General features: G+C 47.7%; 1 protein-coding gene across 1 annotated transcript; it reads right to left on the bottom strand.

Moving 5' to 3' along the window:
* Nucleotides 1-5,231: 5,231 nt before the first annotated feature.
* PXMP4 (peroxisomal membrane protein 4) lies at nt 5,232-19,264 on the bottom strand. Its single transcript, XM_082857642.1, has 4 exons — nt 19,073-19,264; nt 15,092-15,154; nt 10,852-11,050; nt 5,232-7,076 (listed from the first exon to the last, which is right to left on the bottom strand). The coding sequence occupies exons 1-4, from the start codon at nt 19,183-19,185 to the stop codon at nt 6,813-6,815; spliced, it is 639 nt and encodes a 212-aa protein (XP_082713768.1). The 5' UTR covers nt 19,186-19,264; the 3' UTR covers nt 5,232-6,812.

Below are 19,264 nucleotides of genomic sequence, written 5' to 3' on the forward strand. Positions count from 1 at the left end.
ACTGGATCCTTGCTGGCAGCCTGGGCCCCTACGTTCTGTTCTCCACACACAGCTCGAAGGATCTTTCCAAAATGTAAATCATATCACATCACTCTCCTGCTTAAACCTGCTGAAGGCTGCCTGTCACACTTAGAAGAAAACCAAAGCCCTCTCTCTGACCCATGAAGCCTGCCTGATGGGCCCAACCAGCCTCCAGGACTCCATCTCCAACACTCCAGTGAGCCCCCGCCTGGCACTCTGTCCCAGCCACGCAAACCTCCCGCCAGGCCCTGGGATGCTGTCAGCTGTTCCCCCCTCAGGGCCTGTGCACTTGGCAGATCCTCTGCGGGGTACACCTTTCTTCTACATCTTTGCATGGCTCGCTCATCATTTGCGTCTCAGAGCAAACAGCACCTCCTCAGAGAGAAGGAGGGAAAAACAGACCCTGCCGTTCTCCCTGGAAAACAGACCCTGCCGTTCTCCTCCCAAGTCACTCTATTACAGTGCCTGTACTACTGACTTCCTGGCATCTACCACTCTGAAATGACCACATCTATATATTAATTTGTCAGTTTTCCCTCCCTGGATGGTAAGCCCCAGGTAAGCAGGAACTGGCTTCTTTCATTGCTAAATCCTAGCCTCCCTGGACTTCCCTGGTGGCGCAGTGGTTAAGAATCCACCTGCCAATACAGGGGACACGGGCTTGATCCCTGGTCCAGGAAAATCCCACGTGCTGCGGAGTAACTAAGCCTGTGCACCTCAACTACTGAGCCCGCGTGCTACAACTACTAAAGTTTGTGTGCCTAGAGCCCGTGCTCCGCAACAGGAGAAGCCACCGTAATGAGAAGCTTGTGCACCATAACAAAGAGTAGCCCCCACTCGCCACAACTAGGGAAAGCCCGCGTGCAGCCAAAAATCAATCAATCCATCCTAGCCTCCAATATCACCAGGTACCTAGTACCTAGCAAGAACTCAGTCAATATTAGCCATTATTTTTACTATTCCTGTGCTCAGGGCTTGGTAAACAATGTCAGCTGCCACAGGGGCAGGCTGGGAGGGTCACTCTCAAGCAGGAGTTCTGAATCTGTGATCCATGAACCCAAGTTCCATGAACTTGGACAGGAAAAAAAATTACACCTATATTTTCACTAGTCTCTAACTGAAATGTAACATTTCCTTTAATTTTAAATGTAGGCAACAAACCAGAGGCCAATTAGCAGCAACCTGGGACTTTATCTCCAAGAGAAATCACAGCTATTTCCATATCACAGCTGCCGCAGCGATCTTGAGATACTATTTATGCTTATTGCACCTGTGAAATCGTGGTAGTTTTGGACCTGCCACTAGATCTTGTTATCTAATGTGTTAAAAAAGAACACATATTACAAGGGACTTCCCTGGTGGTCCAGTAGGTAAGACTCCGTGCTCCCAATTCCGGGGGCCCAGGTTCGATCCCTGGTCTGGGAACTAGATCCCACATGCCACAACTAAGAGTCCACATGGTGCAACTAAAGACCCTGCATGCTGCAACTGAGACCTGGTACAGCCAAAATAAGTAATAAATGAATATTTAAAAATTTTTAGAAAAAGAACATACATTATTAAATCACAAATTTAAAAAATATTTTGATAATTATTTCAATATTCAATATAATTGTTGTCTTTTGTAATCCTATTTTATTTTATGGGTTTAAAAAACCCCATTCTTGAGAAGGGTCCATAGGCTTCACCAGATGCCAAAAGGGTTCATGACCCACATAAAAAAGACACCCTAAAAAGGAGTGTCTTAAAAGAGCTGATGTGGGGAATTTCCTGGTGGTCCAGTGGTTAGGACTCCTCGCTTCCACTGCCAGGGGCCCAGGTTCAATCCCTGGTCAGGGAACTAAGATCCTGCAAGCCGCGCAGTGTGGCCAAAAAAAAAGAGCTGACGTGGTCTGACCTTGATCCCTCTCTTAGCTGATGTCCAGCCCACGAGGAGAGGCTGAAGGGGGAGCCCAGAAAAGCAGGGGGAGCAAGGTTTCTGACGGAGACCCCACGACCTGCATTTCAGTGCTGCCTGGTCCCGCCTTATTTATGAAATCATGAGCACATAGGCCTGTAACAGAAAGCAGGGAGCCCTCCAAAAGCAGCAAGAAGACGGCCCAGCTTTCCCTCTTCCTCTAGCTGGACCCCTGCGGCCTCCAGCTCCCAAGAGTGAGTCCTGTAGGAGGCCTCTGGTTAAAATTAACACCCTCTCACCCAAAATGCTTTTCAAGGCTGAAAGAAGACACCCCCCCATCCCTATGAATCTGGAACAAGGGGAGGAAAAAACGTAACATTTCTTTTTATAAATGCCCTCTAACTTGTCACAGAAAGCAACCCATCTGCAGTCACAGACTGTTGGCTCCAGGAGGTGGGGCACTGGTTTAGGAGGGTGTCAGGTTTAAAGCCTGATTCTCATAAACACAAAACACACTCACGGGAGTGGGAGAAGCGAACAACGTGGACAGAAACGCCATCTCCAGGATCCTTTCTGGAGCCTGCGAAGTGGAAGGCAGGAGCCGCGAGCATCACAGGAGGCGGCTTCTTGGCGCCTCGGCCTGTGAATCATCCCTCTCACATGGGTTCCCTGAATGACCTCCGATTTGGGAGTGGAGCAGCAGAAGGGCCCCAAATGCACTTCGATTTTGTGCTTCCCCTTTCACTTGGAGTTCTGTGGACCTGAGTGTGGGCGTCACCTACGACAAGGCTCGGGACACCTAGGGTGGTTCATGATGATCTGCCCAAGATATTGGGGGACTGGAGGGTGGAGCTGTGGAGGGGTGGGAACTGGCTCAAAGAAAGGACTCACTTTTTTTTTTTTAATGATACTAACATTGAGGTTTTTTTTTTTTTGGCCGCGCGGCTTGCAGGATCTTAATTCCCTGACCAGGGATTGAACCCATGCCCTTGGCAGTGAAAGCACAGAGTCCTAACCACTGGACCACCAGGGAAGTCCAGGACTCACTTTCATGTCAGATTATTGATCAAAAAGAAACCAAACATGCAGAGGACAAGGAGGAAACGTCAGAGTTCTTGAGATGACAGTGCAATATACAAGTTTCTTAGAAGACAGAGATGGGTGGTCGTGCAGAGAATGTCTCAGGAAGGCTGTACTAGAAAGTGCTGATAGGTGGCACCCCTGGCTGGGGTGGAGGCAGGTAGGTGGAGCTGGGGTGCAGGGGGAACTTGATTCTTCCCTGTTACACACTTTTTGTACCACTTAAGTTTTGCACTATGTGTATGCATTATTGAATAAAAAATTTTGTTTATAGCTTTGCATTGTCAAGAGACCTCATAGGAATGTAGCAGGTGCTTAATAAATACACGTTAAAACACTGTGCTGTTTCAGGAACTAGCATTTATGGAGCACCTACTGTGTGCCAAAAGCTCTCCAGCCATCCCCATTTTCCAGGTCTTGCAGAAATGGAGGCTTGGCTAGGAGGGAGCTGAGTGGGGACTCCTCCTAGGAGCCAGGGCTCTGCGCCTGCACAAGGACCACACCGCCTTCCCCCTGGAGTGAGCAGTTGGAGGCACCAGATGCTTTGGCAGGATCCAGAGAGATGCCATCTGTGAGGGGAACCTATTCTTCCAGAGCAGAGACAGTGGGTAGTGGAGCTGGCCAACCCCCAGCGGCAGTGGGGGGACGTCAGGAGGGCAGGCGGCCAAGGCTTTTACCTTCAGCTGAGGGTGGGGTAGGACAGGCTAAAAAAGCAGGGTGTCTGCAGTCCGCAGGGCCATGCTTTCTTTTACATTTGGTTGCTATGTTGGAAATAAAAGCAAACCTTTATCGAGTGCTTACTTCATATGCTATCACATCATTGAATCCTCCAGACCACCCTATGAGGTGTGCGCTGTTAGAATGCCTATTTTACAGATGACAAAATGGAGGCCCAGAATGGTTAAGTCACTTGCAAGGGACCAGCGAGGCTGGAACTGAGCCCAGACACTCTGGCTCCAAAGCTTATGTCCTTAACCACCACTTGTGCTGCCTCTCAACTCGCTGCACCAGAGGCCAGTTTTAGTTTGGGTTCCCCTAATCGCAGACCCCAAGACAAGGATTTGAGTGCAAGTGGTTCCTGTGGCAAGTGGTTCCAAGCGCTGGTAGGGGCATGAGGAAGGGAGACAAGGAGGAGGTGTCATCACACAAGTGACCACTGTGGGCAGCCAGAGCTCAGTCTTGCTGGGGTATTCTGCAGGCACCTCAGAGTTATCCCACCCAGTGACAACTGGGTGAGGGGTGCAGGAGTGGGGGTAGTCATCAGTCACTGGTTGAGGGCTGCTCCCAGGATGTGTTAATCCTCTAGCACTGCAGGTCTGCTGCAGGCTGGCAAAGCTGGTGCCAAGAGCAAGTGAGGGGCCCTCAGGCAGAAAGACTCAGGGTGGCAGTTGGGTGGCTGGTGTGCACTGAAGTGGTAAGTTAGACAGGATATGGGTGGGGCACCGCAGCATCTGCAACAAAGCCCACTTGCTGACAGCCACCCTTTCCCCTCCCCATAACTTTGGGATCTCATTCAGCCTCCACGGAGTGAACTAGGGAAACTTCAAGATCCCCTCCTCCAGGCCTGCAGTACAACACTGTGCCTGAGAACACGCAGTTAGAATCAGACCAAATCCCACCTCGATGACCTAACAGCTCTGTGACTTAGTTTCTTCCTTTGTCACATGGGCTACTTGTTGGCCCCATATCATTCCCTACCACCTTGTTACTCAAGGTGTAGCTCAGAACAGCAGCAGCAGCAATTATCCAGGAGCCTGTGAGAAATACAGAAATCTCAGGCCCCACCCCGACCCCACTGAATCAGAATCTGCATTTTAATAAGGTCAGTGACTCATGTGGATATTTCTACTAGTAATTTCCTTTTTTAAAAATTAATTAACTAATTAATTTTGGCTGCGTTGGGTCTTCATTGCTGCACGAGGGCTTTCTCTAGTTGTGGTGTGCGGGCTTCTCATGGCAGTGGCTTCTCTTGTTGTGGAGCACGAGCTCTAGGCATGTGGGTTTCAGTAGTTGTGGCGCCCGGTCTCGGTAGCTGTGGCTCACGGGCTCTGGAGCACAGGCTCAGTAGTTGTGGCACACGGGCTTAGCTGCTCTGCTGCATGTGGGATCTTCCTGGACCAGGGCTTGAACCCGTGTCTCCTGCATTGGCAGGCGGATTCTTAACCACTGTGCCACCAGGGAAGTCCGTAATTTTCAAAATATAAAAAGAGATTGAAGTATGCCTATTCAAATTGGTGGTCCATGGACCAAGCCCCCTGGAGACCTGTTTGATCTGTCCAGCTTGGTGGTTTTCAAAACTCAGTCTGGCACACGAGTCTCCAGTTCCCCACATCCCTGTCACTCCCAACTGCATAGCACCCAGAACATTATCATTTATACCACTTGCCAGGCCCCTATAGGCATTTGAGTTTGCAACCCTATAACTAGCTAACATTTGCATAGCATAGTTTAGGTTTCTAAATTTAAAGTAAGGCACTGAAAAAAACATGTGCTTTGAAATCGCATAGATCTGGGTTCAAACCCTCGTTTGGCTGTCATACTATTAGTTGTATTACCTTGGGCAAGTTACTTCTCTTCTCTGATCCTCAGTTTCCACATCTGTGAAATGGAGATCCAAATACATACCTGCAAGGTCTTTGAATGGGTTAAAAGTAATTAGTGCAAAGCACCCAAGAGGAAGTAGGAGCTCACTACATGGATGTAATTAGTAGAAGCAGCCGCTGTAGTCACACAAGTCCAATGTGGACACCAGGTATTACTATGATTATCCTCACTTTACTAGAAACTGAGCCTCTGAGAAGTTAAGAACCTTCTCCAAGGTTACACAGTGGTGGAGTGGGGATTCAAACCCATGTCTTCTAGCTCTATATCTGCACTGTCCACTAGAATTTTCTGCGAGGGTAGAGCATCCTATATCTGTGCTATCCAAATCAGTAGCCACTAGCCACATGTGGCTACTAATAAGCACTTGAAATGCGGCTGGTTGAAATTGAGAAATGCTGTAAGTGTAAAACACACACCTGGTTTTGATGACTTACTACAAGAAAAAAGAATGTAAAATATCTCATAACTTTTACATTTATTACATGTTAAAATGATAATATTTTAGAAATACTGGGTTAAAAGATATGATTAAGGTTAATCTCACCTGCTTCTTGCCCCCCCACTTTTTTTTTTGGCCACACCCCACGACTTGTGGGATCTTAGTTCCCCAACCAGGGATTGAACCCGTGCCCTCGGCAGTGAAAGCTCGGAGTCCTAACCACTGGAATGTGGCTACTAAAAAAATTTCAATCACGTATATGACTCACATCGTGTTTCTATTGGACAGTGGAAACACTAGAGCTTCTCCAGCAGAACACCCAAGATGAGGAACTGCATATTTTCTAAAAACGCGTTTGCAACCCACTGCCCACCAGCCAGGAGCCCTCTGTTCCAGAAGAAGGGTCGGAAAACATACCCACCAGAAAGAGACTTCAGTGCCCTCCTCTGAGTGCGATGACCCCTGAGGCCCAGGGTGGGGTGTGACCTTCCCTGGTCTCACAGAGTCAGCAGCACAGCTGTCACCGCGCCCAAGGCTCCTCAGCCTGATCTGGCGGCTCGTTCCGCCTTTCAAGAGTACCTAATGGGGTCTGAAAATCAGTGCTTTCGCTTAGGCAGATGGAACCCCGGGCTAATAAAAGTTAGAGTCTGAGACCCCGGGTCTTGAAAAGGCCAGATCCCCTGGGACGATTCGCTGATGGAGCCAACCTCGAGCTGAGCCCGCTGATGGTGACTTGGGTGCGGGAGCCTCCATGAGCACCTTGGGGCCAAGTTACTCGGAGGGGCGCCTCTTGCTGTAGATGAGGAAGTCCGAGAGGTCGTGCCACACGTTGCTGTCCTCGTACAGGTAGGTCATGGAGGACTGCAGAGAGGGCTGCAGCGTGGGCCGGTGGTACTCGAAGAGCCACAGCATCAGCCCCCACATTATCCCGGTGAACAACGGGAACGGGTCCCACCTGGGCTCAGGGATGTAGCCCTTCCCCACGCCCAGGCGGCACAGGGCAAACAGGAGGCGTGACATCAGGTACATGTTGATCTGAGGGAGCGAATGACAGGGAGGTGGGGGTTACAGGTGGGCCCAGCCACCGGGAACCTTCTGCCACCCTGGGGCGCCGCCTGCGCGCCGGGTGACTTGAAACGGTTATGTAGCGGGCATTTAAATGTGACTGTTTATGGCTTTATTATTCTTTTTCATTAAAAAATCTGAAAAATGAATATATTTACATGGCTCGAAACTAAAAGGTAGCTCAACAACAAAAAACGCAATCCATAAAAGAAAAAAATTAATAAACTGGATTTCATCAAAACTCAGAATTTTTCCACTGTGAAAGCCCATGTGAAGAGGTAGAAAAGAAAAGCTAGACTGGGAGAAAATATTTACAAACACATATCTGACAAAAACTAGTACCTGGAATATATTTTTAGAAACTCTCAAAACTCAACAGTGAAAAAAGAAACAATCCAGTTAGAAAATGGGCAAAAGACACAAGCAGTTATTTCACTGAAGAGGTTACACAGAAGGAAAACAGGCAAATGTAAAAAGGTTCAATTTCACTAGGCATCAGGGACATGCAAATTAAAACCACAGTGAGATAGCACTATACACCTATCAAAATGTCTAAAATTTAAAATGTAATAAACCACATGCCAGCTAGGATGTGAAGAAACTGGATCACGCATATATTCCTGATAGGAATGTAAAACAGTACAATCACTCTGGAAATGCTTCAGCAGTTTCTTATGAAACGAAGTATGTATGGACCATATGACCCAGCAATTGCACTCCTGGGTATTTACCCCAGAAGTGAAAACTTACGTTCACCAAAAACACGTACAAGAATGTTCTGAGTAGCTGCATGCTTAATAGCCAAAGACTGGAAACAACCCAGATGTCCTTCAACAGGTATATCCATAACATGGATAACATAACCACTCAGCAACGAAAAGGAATGAACAGCTAATACATACAATAACTTGGATGAATTGCCAGGAAATGATGCCGAGTGAAAAAAGCCAATCCTCAAAGGTTACCTACTACAATGACTCCATTTATATAACATCTTTGTAAATTGAAGTATGGTTGATTTACAATGTTGTGTTTGTTTCAAGTGTACAGCAAAGTGATTCGGCTATACACACACACATATACATATATATATATATATATTCTTTTTCAGATTCTTTTCCATTAAAGGGCATTACAAGATATTGAATATAGTTCCCTGTGCTATACAGTAGGTCCTTGTTGTTTATCTATTTTATACACAGTAATGTGTATCTGTTAATCCCAAACTCCTAATTTATGCCTCCCCCACCCCTTCCCCTTTGGCAACCATAAGTTTGTTTTCTATGTCTCTGAGTCTGTTTCTTTTTTGTAAATAAGTTCATTTGTATCATTTTTTTAGATTCCACATATAAGCGACATCATATGGTATTTGCCTTTCTCTGTCTGACTTATTTCACTTAGTATGATACCCTCTGGGTCCATCCATTTTGCTGCAAATGGCATTATTTCATTCTTTTTTATGGCTGAGTAATATTCCATTGTATATATATATACCACATCTTCTTTATCCATTCATCTGTTGACAGACATTTAGGTTGCTTCCATGTCTTACAAATAGTGCTGCTATGAACACTGGGGTGAATGTATCTTTTCTAATTAGAGTTTTCGTCTTTTCCAGATATATACCCGGGAGTGGGATTGCTGGATCATATGGTAACTCTATTTTTAGTTTTTTAAGGAAACTCCATACTGACCTCCATAGTGGCTGCACCAATTTACATTCCCACCAACAGTGTAGGAAGGTTCCCTTTTCTCCACACCCTCTCCAGCATCTGTTATTTGTAGCCTTTTTGATGATGGCCATTCTGACTGGTGTGAAGTGATACCTCACTATAGTTTTGATTTGCATTTCTTTAATAATTAGTGAGCTTGAGCAGCTTTTCATGTGCCTGTTGGCCATCTGTATGTCTTCTTTGGAGAAATGTCTATCATATAACATTTTTGATATGACAACATTTTTGAAATGGAGGTCAGAGCAGCTGTTGCCAGGGGTCAGGGAAAGGAGGGGAGAGGGAAGGAGATGGGTGTGTCCAGGATTCCTAGACTTTGGAAGTTCACAGACAAGTGAAATTTCTATCAAAAAAACAAAATGGGGGAAACTTTCCCAAAATACAAAATGCTCATATCTTTAGATTCCACAATTCCATGTCTAGGAACTTATGGACAGACTAACATAAGTACAGGAAGATGTCTGAACAAAGATGTAGACTGCAGTGTGTGTGTGTGATGGCCAAAGGCTAAAGAGCCCCTAAATGTCCATCCAGAGGAGACTGAAATCAAGGCTGGTCCATCCCATCAGCAGAGGGCTCTACTGATGTTATAAAGGATAAGGGACTGACAAGGGAGGCCTCCAAGATACAATGTTACATGAAAAAAAACGTAGTATGATCTCATTGGTGGAAAACTCCTACTATGTACACTGACACAAGCACAGACACGTTCTGAAAGGCTATACAATACACAGTTAAAGTGACTGTCTATATGTATATCTATAACTGACTCACTTTGCTGTGCAGCAGAAACTAACACAACATTGTAAATCAACTATACTCCAATAAAAATTAATTTTAAAAAAGTGACTACCTCTGGACAGTGGCTGGACAGTTGGTGGGGGACAGGAACTTTCTTTCCAGTTTATTTTCTAATTTTATCATGATGTATCCTAAGCACCCTGAAGTTTGCCAGGCACATAGGGGGTGCTTAGTTTGCATTATTTAAAATGTGAAAATAAAATATTATTTTTATAATTTAAGAATATTTAAGGGCTTCCCTGGTGGCGCGGTAGTTGAGAGTCCACCTGCCGATGCAGGGGACACGGGTTCGTGTCCCGGTCCGGGAAGATCCCACATGCCGCAGAGCGGCTGGGCCTGTGAGCCACAGCCGCTGAGCCTGCGCGTCCGGAGCCTGTGCTTCGCAACGGGAGAGGCCACAACAGTGAGAAGCCCGCGTACCGCAAAAAAAAAAAAAAAAAAAAAAAAAAAAAAGAATATTTAAGAAATTTGAGGAAGGCAAATTGGAAAGACTGCCAACTTTCATATTGCCCAAGAAGGATGCTGAAACAGGAGCAGCAGCAACGATTAGCATTTAGTTTCATCACCTCATTAAAAAACAGAACTTTAACCCAGAAAAAAGGTCAAGTTACAGAATAAGAGACAATTCTTTGAATGTAGTAAGTTTTGTTTCATGAAAATCTTACTCCAGGGTCATGTTTTTTTCTCATGTCATTGCAGAGTGGTGTTTTGTGGTTTTGTTTTGTTTTTTTTTTTTTTTTTTTTGCTGTTCGTGGGCCTCTCATGCTGTGGCCTCTCCCGTTGCGGAGCACAGGCTCCGGACGCGCAGGCTCAGCGGCCATGGCTCACGGGCCCAGCCGCTCTGCGGCATGTGGGATCTTCCCGGACCGGGGCACGAACCCGCGTCCCCTGCATTGGCAGGCAGATTCTTAACCACTGCGCCACCAGGGAAGCCCTGTTTTGTTTTTTTAAATCTTTGCCCCAGAGAGCTGCGCACACACTTATTTTGGGAATCATGGAATTCCAACAAGGCACCTGGTTAACAGAGTGGGAAACTGAGGGGGAAGTGACCTTCCCAAGGTCACACAGGGACTGGTGAACCACAGACCCTCGTACATGGAAGGGAACCAAGAGCTTGTCTTCCTTGACTCCCATCCCCAACTCTATACCTGAATCCTGTCCCACGCTTCACCTCCACCCCTCTCCCCAACCCACATCCAGGAGAGGGCCTTTACCTGGCTGTTGATGTTATTGTTGTTTCCAAACACCAGGATGCCCCCAAGGAAGGCAGCCACAAATGAGTGCACCTGGTAGGTGTCGCCCTGGAGGTGGGACTGCAGGGCGCAGAGTCCCTTGTAAGTGAACACAAAGCTGGCCAGGTTCCAGGAGTGAGTGTACGTGGCCTGCAGGATAGCCCACAGCTTCTCCCGGAGGCTGCACAAACACAGGGAGCCACGGTGAGTGCAAGCCCAGCCGCCCCCAGGGCATTCACCCACCTGGCACGCAAAACTGACCCAGGCAAGGAGCTCATGGGCCGATGCTCATTCAATCCCGGGCCTCTACGCTCCATGTCCTTGGGGCTGCTCCCTCACTGGATTCCAGCCTTGACTCCACACCACCTCCTCCGAAAGGTCTTCCCTGACCACTCTACATAAAAGAATGCCCATCGTATTTTGTTCCCTTACCCAACTTTTCTTTTCTTTCATAGCTCTTATCACCACCTGACATTTATATACTTGCTTATTATCTCCCCCCACTCCCACCGCATCCCAGTGGAAGCTACCAGAGAGTGGTGTCTACATCTGGCTTGTTCATCCTCAGCCCCCAGTACAAGGCCTGGCACATAGTAGGTGCTCAATAAATATATTTTTTTGGAGTGAAGATGTGAAGAAATGAATGAGCGAGTGAGTATGTACTATGTGCTGGATCTGGGGATACAAGTCTGAGAAAAAAGAGATCTGCTTGCTGCCCTCATGAGGTTTATGATCTAAGGGGAGAGGGAATTATGAAATGAATAATCACAACACAAAGGTCAAACTTTGACCTTGACAAGACATGATCCTGGGGTGTGAAGAATGAGGAGTCAGTGAGGTCAGGAAGGGAGAGGAGTTGCATCCCAGGCGGTGGATCAGCACGTGCAAAGGTCCTGAGGAGGGACAGAGAATGGGGAGTAAAGGAACAGAGAGAAACCATTAAGGCCTGAGCAGAAAATGTGTGGGGCAAAGGCTGTGGGGGAGGGGCGGGGCCATGCTAAGTTTTGTCTTTATCCCAAGAGAAGCCAACAATTAAGTAGGACAGATGATTTGATTTATCTTTAAAAAATCACTAGGGGGCAGTGAGGAGAACCAGGGAGAGGAGCAGAGTGTATTCTGGGAGATCAGTTCAGGGCCGGCAAATGCAAGGACTCTCAAGGCTGGAGAAGGACCTTGAAGTGTGTCTTCTGGGACCTGTGGAAGTCTGCCAGGTGAGTGGGGAGAGCCAGGAGTCAGGTGGTTCTCACCCCATAGGAACATGGGCCCAGCGCTGACAGTTCTAAGGCAAGCTGGATTTCCCACTTGTCAAGTGTTGGCACTAATCCTCCCTTCAAAATGTTTCTAGAATCTGAACACCCCTCACCTCCACTGCCACCATCAAGGTCTGGGCCACCAGTTACTCAACTGGATTATTGCCACAGCCTCCTACTTTACACCTACTTCTGCCCTTGACCCCTAGCAGCAAACTCTTCACTCTCTCACTATTAAAAGATAAGTCAAAGAGTGGCATTTCCCTATACAAATTCTTACAACAATTTCCTGTTTCACTTAAAGGAAAAGCCAAACTCCTCTCTATGACCTAAAGCTGGACAGGATGGGCCTAGGTAACCCCTGTGACCTTCCTTTCTTTGTTTTCTCCCCTGCAATCCCTCTGCTGCAGCCTCCTCAAACTCACCAGGCATGATCCCACCTCAGGACCCTTGCACTGGCTGTTCCCTTGGCCTGAAACACTCTTTCCCTTGATACCCACTTGGCCAACTCTTCCATCTCCTTCAAGTCTTTACTCGAATGTCATTTTCTCACTGAGGCCTTCCCTATTTAGTTCTGCAGCCTGCCCCTCCTCCAGCACTCTGGATCCCCTTTCCCTCTTTCCCTGCTCTAATATTTCTTTCCCACAGCCCATACAATCTTCTAACATACCATATACTTTCCTTATTATGTTTATTTTCTGCTACTCCTTGCTAGAATGCAAACTTTACAAGGGAAGTGATCATTCTCTGTTTTTTTTTCACCGCTGTATCCCCAGCACCTAAAAACAGTGTCTGGGGGCTTCCCTGGTGGCACAGTGGTTGAGAATCTGCCTGCCAATGCAGGGGACATGGGTTCCAGTCCTGGTCCAGGAAGATCCCACATGCTGCGGAGCAACTAAGCCCCTGTGCCACAACTACCAAATCTGCGCTCTAGAGACCGCGAGCCACAACTACTGAGCCAGGATGCCAAAACTACTGAAGCCTGGGCGCCCTAGAGCCCGCGCTCCACCACAAGAGAAGCCACCGCAATGAGAAGCCTGTGCACCGCAACGAAGAGTAGCCCCTGCTTGCCGCAGCTAGAGAAAGCCCACACGCAGTGGGGCCAAAAATAAATAAATAAAAAAATTCATTAAAAGAATAATAATAATCTTTGAGTGTCTGGCACATGGTCAATAAATATTTACTGAATGAATGAGTTCAATTAAAAAAATGATTCAAAAAAAATGATTCAGAGGACAAAAACTAAAACAAAAATAAATTTAAAAAAGGAAAAATACAGGGCTTCCCTGGTGGTGCAGTGGTTGAGAGTCCACCTGCCGATGCAGAGGACACGGGTTCGTGCCCCGGTCCGGGAAGATCCCACATGCCGCAGAGCGGCTGGGCCCGTGAGCCATGGCCGCTGAGCCTGCATGTCCGGAGCCTGTGCTCTGTGGTGGGAGAGGCCACAACGGTGAGAGGCCCACGTACCGCAAAAAAAAAAAAAAAAAAAAAGGAAAAATACAGGGCTTCCCTGGTGATGCAGTGGTTAAGAATCCGCCTGTCAATGCAGGGGACACAGGTTCGAGCCCTGGTCGGGGAAGATCCCACATGCCGTGGAGCAGCTAAGCCTGTGCGCCACAACTACTAAGCCTGTGCTCTAGAGCCCACGAGCCACAGCTACTGAGCCCACGTGCTGCATCCACTGAAGCCTGCCCGCTCTAGAGCCTGTACCCTGCAACAAGAAAAGCCACTGGATGAGAAGCGCGCACGCTGCAACGAAGAGTAGCTCCCACTCGCCGCAACTAGAGAAAGCCTGTGTGCAGCAACGAAGACCCAACACAGCCAAAAATTATAAGTAAATATAAATAAATAAATAAATAGGAAAAATACATAAAGAAAGTCCCTTACAGGGACTTCCCTGGTGGTCCAGTGGTTAAGACTCCATGCTTCCACTGCAGGGGACGCAGGTTTGATCCCTGGTGGGGGAACTAAAATCCTGCATGCTGTGCAGCACGGCCAAAAAAAAAAAAAAAAGTAGAAAAAAATCTTGCAAGCTGGATTTGAGTAGTAGGGTGTCCATGTGTGATTCTTTTTTTTTTTGTTCTGGTTGTGCCAGGTCTTAGCTGTGGCAGGCGGGCTCCTTAGTTGCAGCATGTGTGCTCCTCAGTTGTGGTTCATGGGCTCCTTAGTTGTGGCCCGCAGGCTCCTTAGTTGCAGCTCACTGGCTCCTTAGTTGTGGCACGTGTGCTCCTTAGTTGCAGCCTGCAGCCTCCTTAGTTGTGGCATGCAAACTCTTAGTTGCGGCATGCACGTGGGATCTAGTTCCCTGACCAGAGACTGAACCTGCATCCTCTACATTGGAAGGCGGATTCTTAACCACTGAGCCACTAGGGAAGTCCCCCATGTGTGATTCTTATAAGCTCCAGATGAGGCTACATACATTAAAAACTAGACCACAAAGTGATTTCTGAGAAGTTTCTTGAGGGAAGTTATAGGAGATCAGAGGAAGGCCAGGAAGTCTGAACAAGGGCAGAAGGTAGGTCATGAACAGTTTTCCTGAAAAAGTCATCCTCAGAGAACTGGTATGGGTTACTAGGAAGGAAATAAAGGTGGGGTGGAAGAGGAAAGGGCATTCCTGGCGGGGGGTACTGCGTGAGAAACGTAAGGAGGTAGAACCACATGCGGCACATGAATGAATGGCAGTGAGTCTTGGTGCCAAGAGCATCCCAGGGTGGACGTGGGGGAGTAGGGGGGATGTCCCTGAGGTCAGGCTGCAGAGGTCCTTGAAGGCCACACCTGGAAGCTGGGCTTCTCTGGAGGACAGCGAGGAGCCAGGGGAATTTTTGAGATGGGATAATAGAATCAGACTTGTGCTTTAGGAGGTGGTGGTGCAGACAGGTTAGACCCAGCTAGGAAGCTACTGCAACAGTCCTGGCACTGAGGGGTGACCACATTCTCTCCCAGTTTGCAGGGTGTGCAGAGGTGATGGGTACCTGCCACTCCGGAAGAGAAAGGTCATGACCAGTGCGTGAGGGGCCCGGACTTTGGCTCCATAGCTGTAGAAACAAAAGAAAACAGTTACTACAGCATCACTGAATCACAGTTTCTTTCTGACTCCCTGTGCCCCCTCCCCATCCCTAATCCTGACATCATTTGGAGAGGGAAAAAATAATGCTGGCTTTCAAGTTAGATCTGGGTTCAAAGTGGATAGTACAGGGACTTCCCTGGCAGTCCAGTGGTTAAGACTCCGCACTTCCAATTCAGGCAGTGCGGGTTCGATCCCTGGTGGGGGAACTAAGATCCCGCATGCCACGCGGTGTGGCCAAAAAAAAAAAAAAAACAAACCAAAGTGGGTAGTACAAAGGAAATAATATTTGGTGCCAAAGCCCTGCCTTGTTGTGCTGTATACACTTGGATAAATCATTTAACATCTCTGAGCCTCCCTTCTCCCATCAGTTAAAGTATTCTCCATTTCAGAGTTGCTTCTGGCAGTTAAGGACATAGCACATGTAAAAGTTCCTAATTCAACCAATATTAGTGTCTCTGCCTTTCTTTTTCTTCTTTATTGGACTTCCCCTCACCCCACCAAGTTCTCCTGCTGTCTGGCCCCAATCTTACCAGGCTACAAGGTCTAAAAATCTTTGGCAGCCTCCTTGAGACAACTGTCATGAGTCCCATATTGTTTTCATATGAGTATCTGTGAGGCTTGCTTGAAACAGCAGAAGACTGGGAGCAAACATGTGTCCATCCACAGGGGGCTACTGGGTAAACAAATAATGGACCCAGCAGTCAGTGGAATGAATACCACAGCTGTACAAGAACAAGGTGGCTCTATATGTGCTCTATGCTTGGTTAGAGCAAGGTGTGTAAACTTCTAAAAAGTTCTAACTTATTATGCCTTTTGTGAATATGCTACCTAATTTTCGAAAAATAAGTCAAATAAAAAATGTGATCAAGTGACAGCAGTGTTACTGTAGTGGTGGCCACACTGAATGGCTTATTTTCACAATGCCTAGCTGTGGGCAGGGCCCTCATCCTGGCCCCAGCAAGCTCTCTGCCCCACCTCCTCCAAAGTCATGTCTCTTTCCCCTGAATAAAGAGACCGTCGGCCTCCTCCAGTTGGCCAGGGCTAGAAGGGTCCTTCCTTATACCACAGACACAAGCAGAACAATGCCCCCAACTCCCTACATCTGCTTGGCCCCCTGCCCAAACTCCTCAAACTCAGGTGGGAGCCACTTAGTACCACTCACAGGATCACTCTGCATCTTGAAAAATGGGATGCCCCAGATTAAAAAGGAGTTAAAGGATATGCAGGTACAGTGTGATATCCTGGAAGATCCTGGTCTAGACAAACTTGCTATAGAGGACATATGGGGGACAACTGGAACAATCTGTCTATCAACTGGACAGCAGTCAATGTTATAGGATTATGATTAATTTATTAAATGTAATCATGATAATCTAGCCATATAGGAAAATACTCTTATTTTCAGAGATGCACATTGATATATTTAGGAGTGGAGCATCAAAATGAGTTACATTTCACACAGTTCATACGTCTCAGTTCTCAGTCATCCAAGACAAACAGCACATTCTTTTCCACCTCCAGGCCTTTGTTCAAACCATTCCCTCTGCCTGAGATGCCCTTATCACCCCCAGCAAATTCCAGCTCAGCCTTCAAAATGGCACCATCAAAAAAAAAAAAAAAAAAAAAAAAATGGCACCATCACCTCCTCTGTAAAGCACTCCTGATCATCTGGTATTGCCATGGTAATTTAATCATCAGTCTCCCCACTTTGACTCCAGGTCCTTACAGATGGGCCTGGGCCCACTGATGTCATCTCAGGGCCCACCCCACCCTGGTCTCACCAAAGCATGACTGATATGATCTGGCCAGACCCAGGGGGAACCACCTTCTTCCTGACTCTGGGCGCCCATGGAAGCCAAGAGCCTGGCATTGAGATCAGGTATCCTTGGGTTTGAATCCTGGCTCCGACCCTGACTAAGTGACTTGACCATGAGCAATGAATCTTCCTCTCTGAGCCACAGTCTTCTCATCCAGAAAATGGGGACAATGGCAATTCCTACCTTGCACATTCATTCGTTCAGTAAATATTTGAGGGCCTACTATGTACCAGGTACTAGGAATATAGCAAGGAACAAAATAGATTAAACTTTCTGTCCCCATTGTTGCAGCAAAAATAGAAATTAGACTTTTCTGATAGACAAGGAAAATAAAGTAACAATGAACAGCCTGGGGAAACAGCATAAACAGGCCTGAAAGAGTTAACCAATCCTAGTTTTATTTTAACTGCTACTAATCTGTAATGTCTGTAACTAGATTTGTCCTTCACAAAGCTAACCTCTAACATTCTCTGACACTATGTGAATCACATCCTGTACCTATCACTCCCTTACTCTGTGTGAATTACACCCTGCCCCTAACACTCTGATCCCGTGTGAATTACATTATCCACCTGGTATTTATACTCCCTGCGCTCCCTTGTAGCAAATCAACCCTTGTAATGTCTGCATTTCAGAAAGAAGGTTGCAGGCCAACAACCCAGAGGCCAACAGACCCAATTACCAGACAGACCCAATTACCAGGCTGCCTGAGGCCAGCTGTGACTGTTTGGAAATAATGCAAGAAGAAGATAAATGCAAGACCTTAATTACTTTGAGCCTTATCACCTACCAGACTACCAGTCCCGGCTATGTAACCTTGCCCTATTCCCCAGAGACGGGGAGCACAGTTCTTGAGGTGCTAGCCGGCTGTGCTTCCCATTTGCCTAGCAAAGAATAAAGCTTCTTCTTTTCCTCCAAATCTCTGTCTCTGTTTCTGTTTGGCATTGGTGCACAGAGCCAAGCTTTTTGACATCACCATGAAGCTCACTTTCCAGTGAGAAAGACAGTAGAAAAACAGGACACATAAGTGAACTACTTAGTGTCAGATGGTGGTAAGTATTATGGAGAAAAATTCAGTAGGGAAGGAGGTGGGAAGTTCAGGGATGGCTTCATTGAGGAGGTGACAATCAGAGGCCTGAACAAGGTGAAGGAGTGAGCCAGTCAGACATCCATGTGAATAGAACAATAATTACAGCAGCCAACAGTTATATACATACCAGGCACTGTGCTAAGCATTTCACACATACTGACTCAAGCCTCCGACAGTATAAGTACTATTATCAGCCCCATTTTATAGAAATTGAGGCTTAGAGAGGCTAAAAGACTTGCTCAAGATCACGCAGGTAAGGGGCACCAGGATTCAAACCAAGGTGGTCACATCCACACAACCATGCCATGCTGCCACTAAAATGCCAGCTTCAACAGCAGGCAGATCTTCCGTTTGTTCTCTGATGCGTCCCCAGTTCTGGCACAGTAGGCTTTCAATAAATGAAGCTGAGCTCCCGTCCTGGCACCAGCCAGGGGAAATGACCCCAAGACCTCTTCTGCAGGTCTTCAATTTGCTCAGCAAATATTTGCAGCTTCATTTACATCACGACTGAGGCTTATCAGGAGTCCCCTGTGCCAGAAAGGACTTACAAAAGAGAACTGAGAAGCGGGATGAAAGCCCACGCGCAGCTTAATGGAGGGAGCACAAAGAGGCAGGGCCGCCGGCTGGCTAGAGGCCAGAGTCCAGCTTCCCATTAGACCCAAGGGCACACAGCGGCGGGAGAGGGGAAACTGGGCCCAAATGAAGGGAGACAGGGGCTGCATGGGAGGCAGTCAAGGCAAGAGGTCCAGGTTGCAAAGCACGGAAGACCCAGAAACAGCGTAGTGGGAGCCCCGGCTCAGAAGGCGCTCGGAACCCAAAATCCAGCGCCCACTGCGCCGATACTGGACACCGAGAGACCTAGGGACACACTAAGACTGCTCAGGGGCGCACAGCGCGGCGGCGCCGGCCCTGGAACCCGCTTCTCCGACCCCATCAGATCGATGCCTCAGCCCCTGCCCCGCCCCGCCGCCCGACTTACACAGCCCCGTTCCTGAAGCCCTTAAGCATGGACAACGCTGCGTGGTAGCGGCGCTTGCGCAACAGTGCGTTGATCGCAAGGAGCAGAGCCCGCAGCTGCGGCGGGGCGGCCATAGCGCGGGCGGCGCGCAGGGTGGCAGGCACCGAGCAGGACGCCCGCCCTGACAGCTCCGGGTTCCTCCTGCACAACCCT

The sequence above is a fragment of the Leucopleurus acutus genome (assembly GCF_964270905.1).
Source record: "Leucopleurus acutus genome assembly, chromosome: 16".
NCBI lineage: Eukaryota > Metazoa > Chordata > Mammalia > Artiodactyla > Delphinidae > Leucopleurus > Leucopleurus acutus.